Source organism: Mytilus californianus, unplaced genomic scaffold (genome assembly GCF_021869535.1).
Source record: "Mytilus californianus isolate M0D057914Y unplaced genomic scaffold, xbMytCali1.0.p SCAF_1, whole genome shotgun sequence".
In the NCBI taxonomy this organism is placed as follows: Eukaryota; Metazoa; Mollusca; class Bivalvia; order Mytilida; family Mytilidae; genus Mytilus; species Mytilus californianus.
Genome location: NW_026262581.1, coordinates 131,616,152 through 131,633,676, shown reverse-complemented (window position 1 = coordinate 131,633,676; position 17,525 = coordinate 131,616,152). Strand labels below are relative to the sequence as shown.

General features: G+C 32.3%; 1 protein-coding gene across 13 annotated transcripts in view; it reads left to right on the top strand.

The window, feature by feature from the left end:
- The window catches only part of LOC127734527 (otoferlin-like), a 184,107-nt gene that overhangs the window by 37,727 nt on the left and 128,855 nt on the right, over positions 1 to 17,525 (top strand). For all 13 annotated transcript variants that reach the window (XR_007997662.1, XR_007997650.1, XR_007997658.1 and 10 more), the window contains exon 4: positions 2,358 to 2,457. Coding sequence is in view for 4 of the 13 variants with exons in the window: in XM_052244494.1 (XP_052100454.1) it covers positions 2,358 to 2,457 (100 nt within the window). In the remaining 9 variants the exon portion in view is untranslated. The remainder of the gene's footprint in view (positions 1 to 2,357; positions 2,458 to 17,525) is intronic.

Here is a 17,525-nt window from a genome sequence, read left to right as displayed (position 1 = left end):
ACGAAAAGGCAAACAACAGTACCCAAAACACAACATAGAAAACTAAAGATTGAGCAAAACTAACCCCACCAAAACCAGAATAAGGTTTAACAATTGAATGAGTTGCTGTATCTTTCTGTACTTGTAAGGCATTGTCTCCTGTTCACCATTTCATTATCACATATTTTATGACAATTCTCTGCTATATATATCCCTGTTTCTATTAGATAGATACATTAAACACTGACAATTACATTATTTCTCCAATATGGTGATGACAGTCAGTGGTCATTGCACTATTGATGGTCATCATTCATTCAACTATTGACTTCTATTCTGTACCATTTTACCTGTAAATATCTAGGATTTCATTCAAGAATGTTTATGTCAGTGGTTGTATTACTGTCTTTTTTATGCTTTGATATCTATTTAGAATGGCTTATTGCTTCACATATATTTAAATTCCGCTCTTTTTGTCAGTGCTGCGTCGCATATTAATGTTTAGATTCTGGTGTTTTTGTCAGTGGTTGTAACTGTGTCACATATTAATGTTAAGATTCCGTTGTTTTTGTCAGTGGTTGTAACTGTGTCACATATTAATGTTTAGATTCTGGTGTTTTTGTCAGTGGTTGTAACTGTGTCACATATTAATGTTAAGATTCCGTTGTTTTTGTCAGTGGTTGTAACTGTGTCACATATTAATGTTAAGATTCCGTTGTTTTTGTCAGTGGTTGTAACTGTGTCACATATTAATGTTAAGATTCCGTTGTTTTTGTCAGTGGTTGTAACTGTGTCACATATTAATGTTTAGATTGTGGTGTTTTTGTCAGTGGTTGTAACTGCGTCACATGTTAATGTTTAGATTCCGGTAGATTTTTCTAATGTCACTTAACTTGCATTGCTTGGTTGCTCTTTCATTTAAGCTTCCCGACTGTTTCCTTTTATGTATATTTTCAAAGTTACTTCACAACTGATCTATGGCAAGGGTTAGATAGTCTGGTCAAATGTAGGAAATATTCTACCATCATGACCACTAGAATTAATTTTTGTTTATTTTAGTTATTTTAAGAATAACCATTTTGCAACTGTTTTTTTAGTGGGTTGCCTTTATAGATTATAAGCACTTTTTAAAGGAACTTTCCAATGTAAGGATTCTAAGCAAAACCAAACTGTGCATTGTCCACCAGATTAGTTAGTAGAAAAAAAACAGAATGATATAAATTCTAGCTTAGTTTTATAAAGGAGTTAATTCATATCTGTTAACAAAATTGTATCTATGATATAATCACTTATGTTACATACTATGCTAAAATTTGTCATGGATAGATTTAGAAAATAGTAAGAAACTAAGGTCTCAATTCCCTTCGACAAAGTTGACCTTAGATAAATTTTGCTATTCTATTTATGTTCTTTTTGGTCATGTATTTACGCATCCCTAGCTTTCAAATGTTTAATTTGACCTTTTCTGATGAAGGTAGATCCAGAAAAGCACTTTGTATGCACCAATTTATAAAGCTATTTTCATATGTTTTGAACCCAGGAGGGGAAACAGCCTTGAAATTATAAATCAAACTTGATCAGATCTCTAATAAAATGACAGAAATCTTGTCCGAGTTGTTTAACATGAAAGAGATTTTAATTCCAACAGGATAGTTCATTCAATGTCATTAATCCTTGACGTTGTGTTTGTGTCACTTCAATGGAAGTTGCTTTGAACATACCATGTTCCCAATGGGACATAAGCTCATTCACTTATACTAGTGTCAATTTCAGTGAAATTAACCTCTTTATATTTTTCCCTGACAAAGTTTTACATAACCTTATTCTGTACTACATGCATGTAAACGAGAAAGATCCAATTTGATATTTTTCTGGTGGATGAATTGAGCAATAAATAATCTGGTTATTGGTTCTTATTTCCTTTGCATCCATTGATTGGACAATATTATTACATTGTCATCTCCAGTAATTGTCAACTGTTTATCACACCTGCTGTACTTTTACTGCTCATTTATTATTTTTTTTTGTCCTTTTAATAATTTTGTTATGATGTTTTTACCAATTATGAGATACATTGTAAATGATGTGATTATGAATTGCATTCTAGAATGAATTAGATTTCCATAACTGAATGGCTTGTCTGCTTTATTTCACAGAACCAGCAATGAAGACACTGATCATATTACACTATATACAAGAAATGTTGTATAATATAGTGCATATGGTGCTATTTAAAACTTCCTCTGGAATCTGATTTTTTTATGAAATTGCTATTTTCTGTGTAAGATACACAAAAGAAGAAACAGATAAAGCATATAGCATTATCATATGTATTTATGAATGTTTGATGTGTCATCTCATATCCTTTACTTTTTTAGACTAATAGGTACCTTTAGGATGATCCTACAAGAACTGATTGAAGTGGGTACAGTAAAGATCTCTGACAATCTACTTGATGGAAACAATGTTGTGATGAAGGTAAACATTCCCATTCTGTTTTGGTTCTTCCAAACCAAAAATTTAGTACGATAGACATATTGCACAAATATTGTTGAAGAAATGTTATACTGCACAAGCTTGCAAGTGCAATCAATATTCTACGATAGCTTTGTTTTTTGTTGTACAGGGAATATAAGGTAGCTGTACAATATATAGATTATTTTATAGTATTGTTCTGATTACTGATAGAACTGGTATCTATATTTTAATATTGTTGTTATATAGTAAAAAGTAAGTCGGAAGTCTTTAGAAGGAAATTTAGCACTGTTTGCATTCAGTTATTCCTTCTTCTCTGGGAGAGTCGGATCTAACCATTTTAAAGTCATCATTTTTATGCCCTGTTTATGGGCATTATGTTTTTCCGTCTGTGAGTCTGTTCGTTCGTTTGTTCGTTCGTTCGTTTGTTCGTTCGTTCGTTCGTCCATCCGTATGTCCCGCTTCAGGTTAAAGTTTTTGGTCAAGGTAGTTTTTGATGAAGTTGAAGTCCAATCAACTTGAAACTTAGTACACATGTTCCCTATGATATGATCTTTCTAATCTTAATGCCAAATTAGAGTTTTGACCTCAATTTCACGGTCCACTGAACATAGAAAATAATAGTGCGAGTGGGGCATCTGTGTACTATGGACACATTCTTGTTTTTATAGAAAGGGAGGTGAAAAGAAAAATAAGGTCACTTTACCCTATATTTTACACATGTAAAGTTTTGTATTATGGTCTAAGCAACTACAAGTCATTTTGGGAATTCTATTTGTCAGGGTTATGTCTTTAATGATAATGTTGTTCCATTCCAATATACGTCACTACAATTTACACTTAAACGACTTTAGTCAAGATATGCTTAATCTCAGATCTATAGTAGCAACTACAAGTCATGTGACAAAAATTATTACCAATAAATGTTCTCTAAGATGAAAGGTCCATACAAAAATGAGGTCACCTTTACCTACATTTCATACATGAATGATTTTGGTTGATCTAGATCCAATATAATATGATATAATAATTATATTTCTTTTATTTTTGTTAGACACATATTAATGTTGATTCTAGTTTTTAATTGTGGTATGGAATATCAGGATTACAGTACTGACCAATAAAGTTCATAAACAATGCAATACTGTAATTCTTTGCTAGATTCCATTTAATTGTCCTATGTGTCCATTTAAAGACTAAAATATATATCTGCAACTTCTAAGATTAAAATTGTTCTCAGATCCTAATTACAATGTACTTTCTTTATTTCTTTAAACTTCATTCAAATAAATTTGTTGCATGGGAATATTGATAGCTTACATTGCATCATGGTGATTCTAAAGCATACTTATGTCAGGAAAATGCACTTTCAATCGCATAATATTGACAGACTTGAGTGCCATTTATTTTAATTAAAACCTGCTAGCAGAAAATTAATATTCTTATTCAAATTAAAAGAATGCTACTTCATGTTGTTTCGACATTGATGAGAATTTTAGAATAATCAATGAAAAATAATTTTAAGGTTGAATAAGTAATTGTTACTTAAAGGATTGCAGAAAACGTAAGATTTGATTCTATAAGAAATGTACTGCTGTTGACATCCTAGGAAACATGTAATTAGATGTATGGTTCCATGTGAAACTTTCACATCATGGCAATCTGTATTTGAAATTGATCAACCGTAATTAGACTTAATTGGTATCTACCATATATAGGTTTAACCAATTCTGCAATGTCAGTTTCAAGTTGATTTGGAAATCTCTTTAATTCAATAACTGTTGGAATGAATTTCAAATGATGCTGAGATAAATGTGTAGTACTTTTTCATTAAGTATTCTTTAAGGACAATTTTGTTTCTAGAGGTGGAAGTTACAGCGTTTCTAGCTTCTTTAAATTATGTTTCAACATTTTGACCTAAGAAAATTTTCAACTTATTGTCCTGCATAGTTTTTTATATGGGCCATGTTATTTTGTGGGAAGATATAAATAAGAAGATGTGGTATGAGTGCCAATGAGACAACTATCCATCCAAGTCACCATGTGTAAAAAGTAAACAATTATAGGTCAAAGTACGGCCTTCAACACCGAACAGCAAGCTATAAAGGGCCCCAAAAAGACTTAGTGTAAAACAATTCAAACAGGAAAACCAATGGTCTAATCTAAATAAAAAACGAGAAATGAGAAACACTTATGAACCACACCAACAAACAACAACCACTGAAAAACCTGAAGAGTACACTTTAGGAGTTTGGTGTAAAAGATGTTTATGATAGTAATTTTACCAGTCACCATAATCAGAAATATCCTTAATTTAAGACTCCTTCATAGATTTTCTTACAAATTAATCCTAAAGATGAAGCTTCATGATACCTCACACAACCAAGTTCATAAGGGTTTAATGTTCTCCAATTAGTCTATCACTTTGTCCATCAACATTTGTTAGCACGAGGCTAGCACCCTTCTTTTATTATCAGATCTTATTTAAATTTGGATGAAGGTTTCCACTCTTCATAACAGAATAGAATCATACCTAAAAGTAATCAGGAAAAAAAAAAACGATTCCAGCAGTCCAATATAAGCTCCTCCCCTATTATGGGGATGTGAGGTATTTGAGCATGCTCAAAAGATGTTATTTCATTAAAAATATCCTTTTAATCTAATATCAGATTTTAATCTTCTTTGTTATGTTTTGTTTTGTTTCTTTCCTGGAGGAGGGGTAGCTTGTCAACACTATTTACCTAAAACTTATTACTCTTTCAATTTAAACAGATACACTGAAGTGTTGTAAACTTTTTTAAATGAAATTTAATGTCATTGAAACGTTTGCCTCTTTCAAGTAGATGTAATATTGTATGACATATATACCCACATTTATTAATCATATTGTAACAGAATTTTCAAAAATCTTTTTTTAGTTTATACTGCAACATTAAACAAATCTCCAAAAGTTATCATATTAAAAACTGATGAACCTAGACAGAGCTAAAATATTTTAATGAAGAATAATTTTGATTGGTATATGTATGTGTCTATTGAAACATTGAGAGAAAAGGAAACAAGATCAGACCCGATTGTTTGTTTGATGAACTCAGATGTTGTATTTCTTAATTAGTATTTTTTCTCGTAGATAAATTCCATATCTGGTAATAAACAAGCACTCTGAAGTCCTCTCAAGTGGCAATCAGTTAATTTTTCCAGAATACTTCTAAAGGGTTGGGAATGACCAACAGGCAGAATTCAATAAAGGAAGAATACATTTAACAATATACCTTTTTTAGCAGTCATCATGATTAGAATTCTTCTAATTTGAAGGTCATTTTCCAAAGACTCCTTCATATCAAATAAGAAGATACAGTATGATTGCCAATGAGACAAATATCTGCCAGAGACAAAGATGAAAATGTAAGCAACTATAGGTCATTGTACAGCCTTCAACAATGATGAAAACCCATACAATGAATAAGCTTTAAAAGGCCCCAGCATTACCTGATTTATGTTAAAAACAATAAAACAATATACAATTATAACAGACAGCAACCAACTACAGCCACTGAATTACAGGCTCCTAACTTGGGACAGATACATAAAAAATGTGGTGGGTTTTAATATGGTTGTGAGCACTCAAATCTCCCAATAACCTGGGACAGTCGTGAAACAACACAACAAAACAATAAACTGTAAAAATCAGTTGGGAAGGGCTTGACTCATCAGATCAGCACAATGTACAACAACTTGACAAAATAAAAACACAAAGTACTAATTCAAGATACTTGTAGTTTGGCTGTTTTATATGTTTAAACCTATATATGACATGAATACAGTTTGTATCACCTCTATTTGTTTATTTTGTTAACTTGTGTTGTTGGTTTGCTGTGTCATTGATGTTTACAACAATCTCCATCAGTTCTCTATATTCAGGATTTACTGTGTATAGAACTTATCAAAATTCTAGACATGAAATTACTGAGAATTCCTTAATTTTAAATTATTAAATGAGTTATATACGAAAGTCTGTGATAGAATTTATGTTGTTTGTTATAATATTCCATTCTGTTGCATGTGTGATGGATTTTAAAGATTTTTTTTAATTGGTCTAGTCAATCAATGACATGGAAATTTAGTTATATCCCTTCTGTATATTTAAAATGAATAATTGTGGTATTGAAGTCAATATTGTATTGTTTCTATGAGACCTTAAGGTGACATAACCACATGAAAGACAAAAGATTTACATATTGTCTTTATGTTAGATGTTAAGAAACATGCAATAAAAACATTAGAGAAGAGTAGTTTACCTCAGGACATTATAATGTATAAAAACGTCACAATATCTATTTTCTCTAGAGTTGTCAGAAATGACAGACTCCTGGGATACATTGATAGATCCCAGTCTCTTAGCATTGTCTAGTTTCTTTCAAACCTTATTTAATTATTTATATATTTTTACAGTTAGGTCTCAGGATAGATAGAAAATAAAGATTTCTATGAAAAAAGATCAATTGTATACACCAAATTTGTGTTGTAGTTCTTATTTGTTCTGGAGTAAGTTTTTCCTGGTTGTCTCATAAAATGGTATGATTTTTGTTCATTCAGTTGAATCAACATATCCTCCTACACTTTATATCTGTATACCGTAATATTCATTTGTCTGTCGTTTTCTTGATCCTATCATGAACTCATATCTTGCTCCTTTGGAATTGTTAGTCTGTAACCTTTAAATAATTAACCTTTTTTAAAGTGTTTAATTACATGTACAAAAAATTAATAAAAGTCTTTTTTTTGGTCAAAATGTCTACGTGGGAACTTATAGACTGTATGATTCACTTCAGTTTTACCAAAGTTTTGCCTATGCTTATTTTAACAACAATCCATTTTATTATTAACTTCTGTAATAGCATTGAATAGAATTGATTGTGTGCAAGAAAACACTTGGTTTACATAATAATAGTATACAAGTGTTTCTGACAGGTTTTCAGGTTGTTTTAGAATTCTTTCAGCATGGTTATATGCATCTGTTTGAATTAAGAGATCAGACTGAATATATGCCATATATGTCGGGAAGAAATATTGAATTAGCTTACAGCAGTCTTGTTTTTGTAAAAGGGTTCCTCAGCATTAAGCACAGTTAAAAAAGAAAATGTCATGATTTAACAATATACAGAAAAATGTTTTTTTTTAAATGTTACATCTGTGTTCAAAGTATGCAAACATGGTGTCCTATAGTTATAAACTTGTACATCATTTGGTCTCTGGTGGATAGTTGTCTCATTGGTGGAGAGTTGTCTCATTGGTGGAGAGTTGTCTCATTGGCAATCATACCACATCTTCTGTCTCTGGTGGAGAGTTATCTCATTGGCAATCATACCACATCTTCTGTCTCTGGTGGAGTGTTATCTCATTGGCAATCATACCACATCTTCTGTCTCTGGTGGAGTGTTATCTCATTGGCAATCATACCACATCTTCTGTCTCTGGTGGAGTGATATCTCATTGGCAATCATACCACATCTGTCTCTGGTGGAGTGTTATCTCATTGGCAATCATACCACATCTTCTGTCTCTGGTGGAGTGTTATCTCATTGGCAATCATACCACATCTTCTGTCTCTGGTGGAGTGTTATCTCATTGGCAATCATACCACATCTTCTGTCTCTGGTGGAGTGTTATCTCATTGGCAATCATACCACATCTTCTGTCTCTGGTGGAGAGTTATCTCATTGGCAATCATACCACATCTTCTGTCTCTGGTGGAGAGTTATCTCATTGGCAATCATACCACATCTTCTGTCTCTGGTGGAGAGTTATCTCATTGGCAATCATACCACATCTTCTGTCTCTGGTGGAGAGTTATCTCATTGGCAAACATACCACATCTTCTGTCTCTGGTGGAGAGTTATCTCATTGGCAATCATACCACATCTTCTGTCTCTGGTGGAGAGTTATCTCATTGGCAATCATACCACATCTTCTGTCTCTGGTGGAGAGTTATCTCATTGGCAATCATACCACATCTTCTTATTTTTATATCAAAAGCATAACATACCTTAAACATTTTATTGCTGAACCTGTGTTGGATGTCAGGGAAGTGAGAGATAGCCATCTTACAATTTGTTGTCTGTGGCATTGTCAACATTTAGGTTCAGTATGTGGTTAAAGTTTTTTAGACATTAATAAATTTGTCAAACCGTCATGAAATTTTATGAAACATTGGATAATGGCTTTTTTTATGATCAATAAACATAAACACTATCCAGAGCAAGTATTGAAAATGTTTTTTTCACATTTTTCTGTATTTAACTGATAAATGGATTTAGTTCTTTACAGTTAACATTAAGATACAGTATAGTTTTTCAGGCATCTATAATTTTGTCAAACCTTTGTGGATTTTTTTTTTAAATTGGACAGATGCTTCATCATGATCAGCAGACAGTATATCTAGAGCAAAATTTAGAAAATATTTTTCTTTTTGTTTTTCCTTATTGACTGATAAATTGACTTTCATCTTGGGGCCTTTTATAGCCTGCTACATGGTATGGTTTTTTTCTCATTTTTGAAGTCTGTACCGTTGCCTATAATTGCTTACCGGTACATCCACTTCATTTGAACTTTGGTGGTTAGTTGTCTCATTGGCAATCATACCACATCTCCTTATTTTTATATTAGTTTGTTTGCAGCTAACAGTTAGATATAATCTAAGGTTAAAGTTTTTCAGACATCCATAACTTGTCAAACCTCCATGTAATTTTTCTAAAGTTGAAGTTTCTAAGCTCTTTCATGATCAAAAGACAGTATCCAGAGCAACAGTGTGGACATATTTTTTTCAGTTTCTATATTTTACTGATTAATGGAATGTTGCAGTTTACATTTAATATATATTCAGTCACGGGTTAAAGTTTGTAAGACATTAATAACTTTGTCGAACCTTCATGGAATTTTCAAAATTTGGACAGAAGGTTCTTCATGATCAAGAAATTAGAAATTTCATCCAGAGAAGGAAATTTTATTCTCCCCTCACCCCCCCCCCCCCCCCCCCCCCCCCCCCCCCCCCCATATTTTAATACATAGTTTAAAGTATGAAGACTTTTTGTCTGAAACTAACTTTTTTTCATTATAATCTTCTAATTGTATCCATAAAAATTTATCTAACTTAATGCTTTCACTGGCAAAACCCATCAAGCAAATTTTGCAATTAAAAATGTCCAATCACTAATTCACACGAATAGATTGAACTTTTAAAAAGTTAACACATTTATTATATTGGTGAATGGGAGTTACAAAATTAAATATCAGCAGCTAATAAAATTTATTTGATTTTTTCATATATGAATCTGCTGCTTGCTTTAGTAATGCATATAAAAATATCTGTCATGGAGTTGTTGAAATTTTCGTAATTAAATTTTCTCATCTTCATTAGATTTGAAAATTAATAAAATAATACCATTAGGATATTGTTACTTTGATTGGTATGTCAGATCGTATGTGAATTATTTAACAGTACGAGACCTCATTACCATGAAACACACATTTTCTTAAGTTACAATTAGATTTACTTCAACAGTTTCTACAGAATGACTGCTGTGACATTTTCAACAGTTGTTGAGTGTTTTAATGTGGGCGATAGACTGCCAGAAATGCTGACAAGGAAGAAAAATACTTAAATTATTTGCAGAAACTGAATTAACTTGTATTAAAACAATTGAATTTATGCACCTAGAACGTTCTAGTTTTATCATATAGCTTATTATGCCTCTATGAACAATGTAACTTTTGGATTTACGTCATCCTTAATTTTGGGAATTTCACGTCAATTGATATATTATACTGTTTCTAAATGTTTGATGAAGTAGTATTAATAATGTATAATGTTTGTCACATTAGTAGCAACTTCATTGGTCTCTTGCTAACAAAATAGTGTTCTATGTGTGAAGAACTAATATTGTGAATCAATTAACCAGTTAAGTTTGTGATGCAAGGAGCTTATAGTCAATACCTTATATAAAACATTTACAAAGTTACTGTTATCCTTCTTTGATAATTCTAAGTCTCTTCTTAAATTTAAGCAACCATACAATGTCATATGCTTTTTAGCTCAACTGGCCCAATGGGCCAAGTGAGCTTTTACCACTTGGCGTGTGTCTTAATCGTCCGTCGTTGTCGTCCATTAACTTTTGCAAAAATCTTCTCCTCTGAAACTACTGGGCCAAATTTAACTAAACTTGGCCACAATCATCATTGGGGTATCTAGTTTAAAAATTTATCCAATGACCCTGCCTGTCAACCAAGATGGCCGACATGGTTAAAAATAGAACATAGGGGTAAAATGAAGTTTTGCCTATTATTTTGAAAACCGTTATGAATAGAAAAAATCTGACATGGCCAAAAATGTTCAGAATGTTAAGCTCTACCAATTGTCCATATACGTCAAGACTCAGACGACTTCTTTCAGGAGTTATTGCCCTTAAATGACAAATTTTACAATTTTTTTTCATTTTTGTCTACTACCTTGAAAACCATAATAGATAAAGAGAAACTTCAAAAATGATCAGCAAGAAAAGTTCTACAAATAAGTCAAACAAAGTCAGAATCATCAGTTGACTCCTGATTAGAGTTATTGCCCTTTGATGACAATTTTTACCAATTTTTTGCATTTTTGCCTTATATCTTAAAAATTATAATAGATACATAGAAATTTATATAAGCAAAAATGATCAGCAAGACAAGAACTACAATTAAGACAGAATGAAGGAAGTCGTTTAACAACTCCTTATTGGAGTTATTGGCCTTTAATGATGATTTATCATTGTCTGTTAACTTTTACAAAAATCTTCGCCTCTGAAACTACTGGGCCAAATTTAACTAAACTTGGCCACAATCATCATTAGGGTATCTAGCTTAAAAAATTTGTCTGGGGAACTCACCTGCCAACAAGATGGCCAACATTGCTAAAAATAGAACAAAGGGGTAAAATGCAAGTTTTGTCTATTATTTTGAAACTGTTTTAAAAAGAGAAAATCTGACAGGGGCAAAAATGTTCAGAATGTTGAGCTTTACCAGTTGTCCTCATACGTCAAAACTGTCAGACGACTTCTTATAGGAGTTATTGCCCTTAAATGACAAATTTTACCATTTTTTTTTTCATTTTTGCCTATTATCTTGAAACTATGATAGATAAAGAGAAACTTTAAATAGCAAAAATTATCAGCAAGACAAGTTCTACGAATAAGTCTAATGGTTGAAATCGTCAGTCAACTCTTTATTAGAGTTCTTGCCCTTTGATGACAAATTGTACCAATTTTTTGCGTTTTTGCTTTATATCTTAAAAATTATATTAGATAGATAGGAACCTAAACAGCAAGACAAATTCTACAATTAAGTCAATATGGAAGAAATCCTTATTGGAGTTGTTACCCTTTAAAGACAATTTTCACCATTTTTTTTTTTGCGTTTTGCCATATATGATAAAAAAAAATAATAGATAAATAGACACTTTAAATCACAGAAATGATCAGCAAGTAAAGATCAACTAACAAGTCAAATTTTGCTGATATAGTTAGTAGACTATCACTCTTCATAGGAGTGATTGTCCTTAAATGAGGATTTTTTTTTACCCTCTTTTGTATTTTGAGCAAAAACTAAAGAAGATTGAGAAAAACTAAACAGACCAAAAGATCAACAAAACAGATTTTTGTCATGAATTCTATTCTCGTCTACAATGTTGAGGGTCGTAATGGGGGTACTTTCATGACGAATAACGGTAAAAAATCTGGCCAAATGATATTAACGGTAATTTTTTATGCATGATGATAAAATATACACTTCCTTTATGACGATAAAAAAATTGACTGATTTTGACAAATCATGTTAAATTCCTACCAAAAATAATGGTAACAGTTAATTATTTGAGACCTCTGATGAATCATGATAAGGATATTTTGACGAATCACGATAAAATTTTAACCAATTTGACACTAACGGTAGCTGAAAATGACCATTTGAAGACTGACTGTAAAGGGCATTCCTACCCTCTTTGTTGAATATGCACATAGACCAAGGTGAGCGACACAGGCTCTTTAGAGCCTCTAGTTGTCTCGCCTTGACGGAGTCAAAAAGCGAGACATAGCTATGCTGTTTTCGCCGTTGGCTGCCGCGGCGTCAACAATGTATTAGTTTGTGATTAGGTCTAGTTTATGGTGAACCACTGGTGGTAGGTCAATGATATTTGGTATGCAGGCACATCTCATTACCATGGAGATTGTTGGCCCCACCCCCTCAGTCATGGTCTATTGACCTTGAAACTTTGCTTAGTTTACTTGTATTAGTTTGTGATTAGGTCAGTTTAAGGGGAACTGTTAGTGGTAGGTCAATGATAATTGCTATGCAGTTGTATAAGCATTAGCACATCTCATTTTCATGGAGAATATTTGGTCCTTACCCCTCAGTCATGGTCTATTGACTTTGAAACGTTTGCTTAGTTTACATGTATTAGTTTGTGATTAGGTCAGTTTAAGATGAATCACTAATGTTAAGTCAATGATATTTGGTATGCAAATGTATTGGCATTTACAAGTTTCATTTCCATGGAGATTATATAACGCCACCCCCTCATTATGGTTCATTGACTCTGAAACTTTTACATAGTTTACAAGTTAATGTCATAGTTTAGGTTTGTTTAAAGGGAACAACTAATGAAAAGTCAATGGTATTTGGTATGCAGTTGTATTAGCATTGGTACATCTCATTTCCATGGAGATTGTTTAGCCCTGTACCTTCAGTCATGGTTCATTGACTTTGAATATTTGCATAACTTGCATGTTAAAGTATTGCTATTCTAATTTCAACATTTGCTTTATCCAAATAAACAAATAGGCGAGACATATCTCTGTGTTAACAGTTTATTTTGGTATTAGCTACATGTTTCAGTTTTTTGGCCCTCTGAATATCAGATTTATATCAGTCATGCTTGTTTACAGGATGTATAAACATATAAGCTGCTTCCTAATTTAAAGGACAAATTTTTGAAAGAGAGCTAAGATCATTGAATGTAAAAAAAATTCTTTATGCATAAATGATTGTTTGTAGGGTGCATTTAAACACCCTTATACCTTGAATAAGTTCACTGTGTATTTAATATGCACCTTTTGTGAGATTTAATCATTCCTGTTCTTTCGCTATGTTTTACTACAGAACCTAGTAAATAAGATGCTGCTTACTCTTGTTCTGATATCTGAATCTTGTCTGGTTTACATTAGATCAATCAGAACAATGAATTAAAATTGCTATGTGACCACCATGAAATATCATTATGATAAGCACTTGGGTTCTATCCTGCATGACATAGTGTATCTTGTATGTGATGATCGATTGATTATTGGTGTTTAAAAAATAGTTGCTTTCAGCACTATTGGCTAAATTGTAGCTGCCAGTTTTTATTGGTGGAGGAAGCTGGAGTTGGAGGAAAAAACCAATGACCTTCAGTAGGAAAATAGGAATTCTTTTCAATTAAAATTTGAGTTGAACGCACATGCCATTTGCATGGTTAAAAACTCACAACCTCAAAGTTGACAGGCTAGTGATGCAGTAGATGAACAACTTATAGATCATTCAGCCATCAAGGCCCCTGTATCTGATGAACTGTTGAACTCTCCTGAGCAATTATTTGATATCTGTCTGTTGTCATACTGCTATGGACAGAATTCACCAGAGACTATGGGAATATGAGAAGTTCGAGATAAATGATGTTTCAATGTGAGGATTGAAAAAGTAGCATCACATGACATTTTTCGATGCATCCACCTTGTTTTTCACACAGGCAAATTTAAGCAAAAGGAAGAATTTGAAGATATTTCAACTTTAAGTATTTGACCACACTTTTCTATTTTGACCCCTTACCCTGATAAAAACCTATGGTAAGGTGACAGCATCCATAAGTATATATACATTTCATATGACCCTTGCTTGCACGACCTTCTTCCTGGACAGCCTCTAATACAGGACCAGACTTTGTATTTATTGTTAATTTGTTTTCGTCCTGAACATGCATGAAATATTTGCCACTAGACATTAAGCAACCAACAATCAATCAATCAATATGACCCTTGTGTGTATAATGAGATTGGACTCTGAACTTCTGTACCTGAGTTGCATGTTTTGTGATAATTACCCTCGAGGAGACACATATTGATTGTTTGTGTCTATGATATGAGCAAAAATCTGCTGTTAATAGTTCATTTTACATCCAGCATTAATGGACCATACCTTTCATGTTGGCAAGTTTCCTGATGTTTAATCTATAGATCTATTTTACACTTTTACTCTTATGACTGTTGAATTATTTAAAAGTGTTTTGTCTCAAAATGTAAATAAATCTATGAATAAGAAATGTCTCGTTACTTCTGGGATATTTTTTAAAACACTGTACAGAATAACAACATATGTTAAAACTATATAAAGCACAAGTTGATATATGTACACCAGGAAGGCTAAGCTGAGACAAAAACTGACTGAATCATTGCATTCTATGCAATCAAACAGAAAAGCTTCTTGAATGATCCTGTGCTTTTTATGTATAACAAGATAAAGTTGTCTTGTTTAAACTACTTTATGTAGTTATCTAACTAGTTTTGAACATTAAGCACAAAACTAAATAAAAATATACACTAGAATTAATCCATTCATATTGACCAAGTGTAATTTAACAGAATTTTCGCAAATTCTGTGTTTACACCAGAGACAACTTTTATACAGAGTGTTGATTTTCACTAGCAGCCTTCACATAAACTTTAGTATAAGCCTATACTATAAGCCTTCACTTAAACTTTAGTATAAGCCTATACTAGAAGCCTTCACATAAACTTTCGTATAAGCCTACACTATAAGCCTTCACATAAACTTTAGTGTAAGCTTACTCTAGAAGACTTCACATAAACTTTAGTATAAGCCTGCACTAGAAGCCTTCACATTAACTTTCATATAAGCCTTCAATAGATGCCTTCACTTAAACTTTTGTTTAAATCTACACTAGAAGCCTTCACTAAAACTTTAGTATAAGCCTTCACTATAAGCCTTCACATAAACTTTAGTATAAGCCTATACTATAAGCCTTCACATAAACTTTATTATAAGCCTACACTATAAGTCTTCACATAAACTTTAGTATAAGCCTATACTATAAGCCTTCACATAAACTTTATTATAAGCCTACACTATAAGTCCTCACATAAACTTTAGTATAAGCCTATACTATAAGCCTTCACATAAACTTTTGTATAAGCCTACACTATAAGCCTTCACATAAACTTTAGTATAAGCCTGCACTAGAAGCCTTCACATAAACTTTAGTATAAGCCTACACTATAAGTCTTCACGTAAGCTTAAGTATAAACCTACACTATAAGCCTGCACATAAATTTTAGTATTTTAGTATAAGCCTGCACTAGAAGCCTTCACATAAACTTTAGTATTAGCCTAACCTATAAGCTTTCACATAAACTTTCTTTTAAGCCTACACCAGAAGCCTTCACATAAACTTAAGTATAAGCCTTCACTGAAACTTTCGTATAAGCCTACACTAGAAGCCTTCACTTAGACTCTAGTATAAGCCTGCACTAGAAGCCTTCACATAAACTTTAGTATAAGCCTAACCTATAAGCCTTCACATAAACTTTCGTATAAGCCTACACCAGAAGCTTTCACATAAACTTTAGTATAAGCCTACACTAGAAGCCTTCACTAAAACTTTTGTATAAGCCTACACTAGAAGCCTTCACATAAACTTTTGTATAAGCCTACACTAGAAGCCTTCACATAAACTTTTGTATAAGCCTTCACTAGAAGCCTTCACATAAACTTTCGTATAAGCCTTCACTAGAAGCCTTCACCAAAACTTTAGTATAAACCTGCACTAAAAGCCTTCACTTAAACTTTCATATAAGCCTACACTATAAGTCTTCACATAAACTTAAGTATAAACCTACACTATAAGCCTTCACATAAACTTTAGTATAAGCCTACACTATAAGCCTTCATATAAACTTAAGTATAAGCTTACAGTATAACCCTTCACATAAACTTTAGTATAAGCTTACAGTATAAGCCTTCACATAAACTTCAGTATAAGCTTACAGTATAAGCCTTCACATAAACTTTAGTATAAGCCTACAGTATAAGCCTTCACATAAACTTAAGTATAAGCCTACACTAAAAGCCTTGTCATAAACATTAGTATAAACCTATACAATAAGCCTTCACATAAACTTAAGTATAAACCTGCACTATAAGCCTTCACATAAACTTTAGTATAAGCCTACGCTATAAGCCTTCATATAAACTTTAGTATAAGCCTACACTATAAGCCTTTGCATAAACTTTAGTATAAGCCTACACTATAAGCCTTCACATAAACTTAAGTAAAAACCTACCCTAGAAGCCTTCACATAAAAATTAGTATAAGCCTACACTATAAGCCTTCACATAAACTTTATTATAAGCCTACACTATAAGCCTTCACATAAACTTTATTATAAGCCTACACTATAAGCCTTCACATAAACTTTATTATAAACCTACACTAGAAACCTACATAAACCTAAAGACATGTATAAATTTACACTTGAATCCATTCAAACATATTTAAGAATAATTTTACACTAGCATCCATTCACTTATACAAAGTAAACATTGGAAGTCATATACTGGTACTTAAATATGTTTACACTAAAAGCCATTGTCAAAGTACAAAGTAGAAGTTTATACTAAATACCATTCACAAATACATAGGTATGTACATTATTTCACACTTGGCAGCATGAAGAGGATTTCACTCATGATAGTTTGGAAGTTATTTCATTCTCTACTATATGTTAGGTGTTTAACACTTGGCAAATGTGAAGCGATTTCACACTTGACAGTTGAAGAGTGATTTCACATCTGATTGTATGGTAGTATTTCATAGTTTATAGTATGGTAGTGATTTCACAGTGGATAGTATGGGAGTTGTTTCACACTTGATAGTTGAGGAGTGATTTCACATCTGATTATGTGGTAGTATTCATAGTTTATAGTATGGTAGT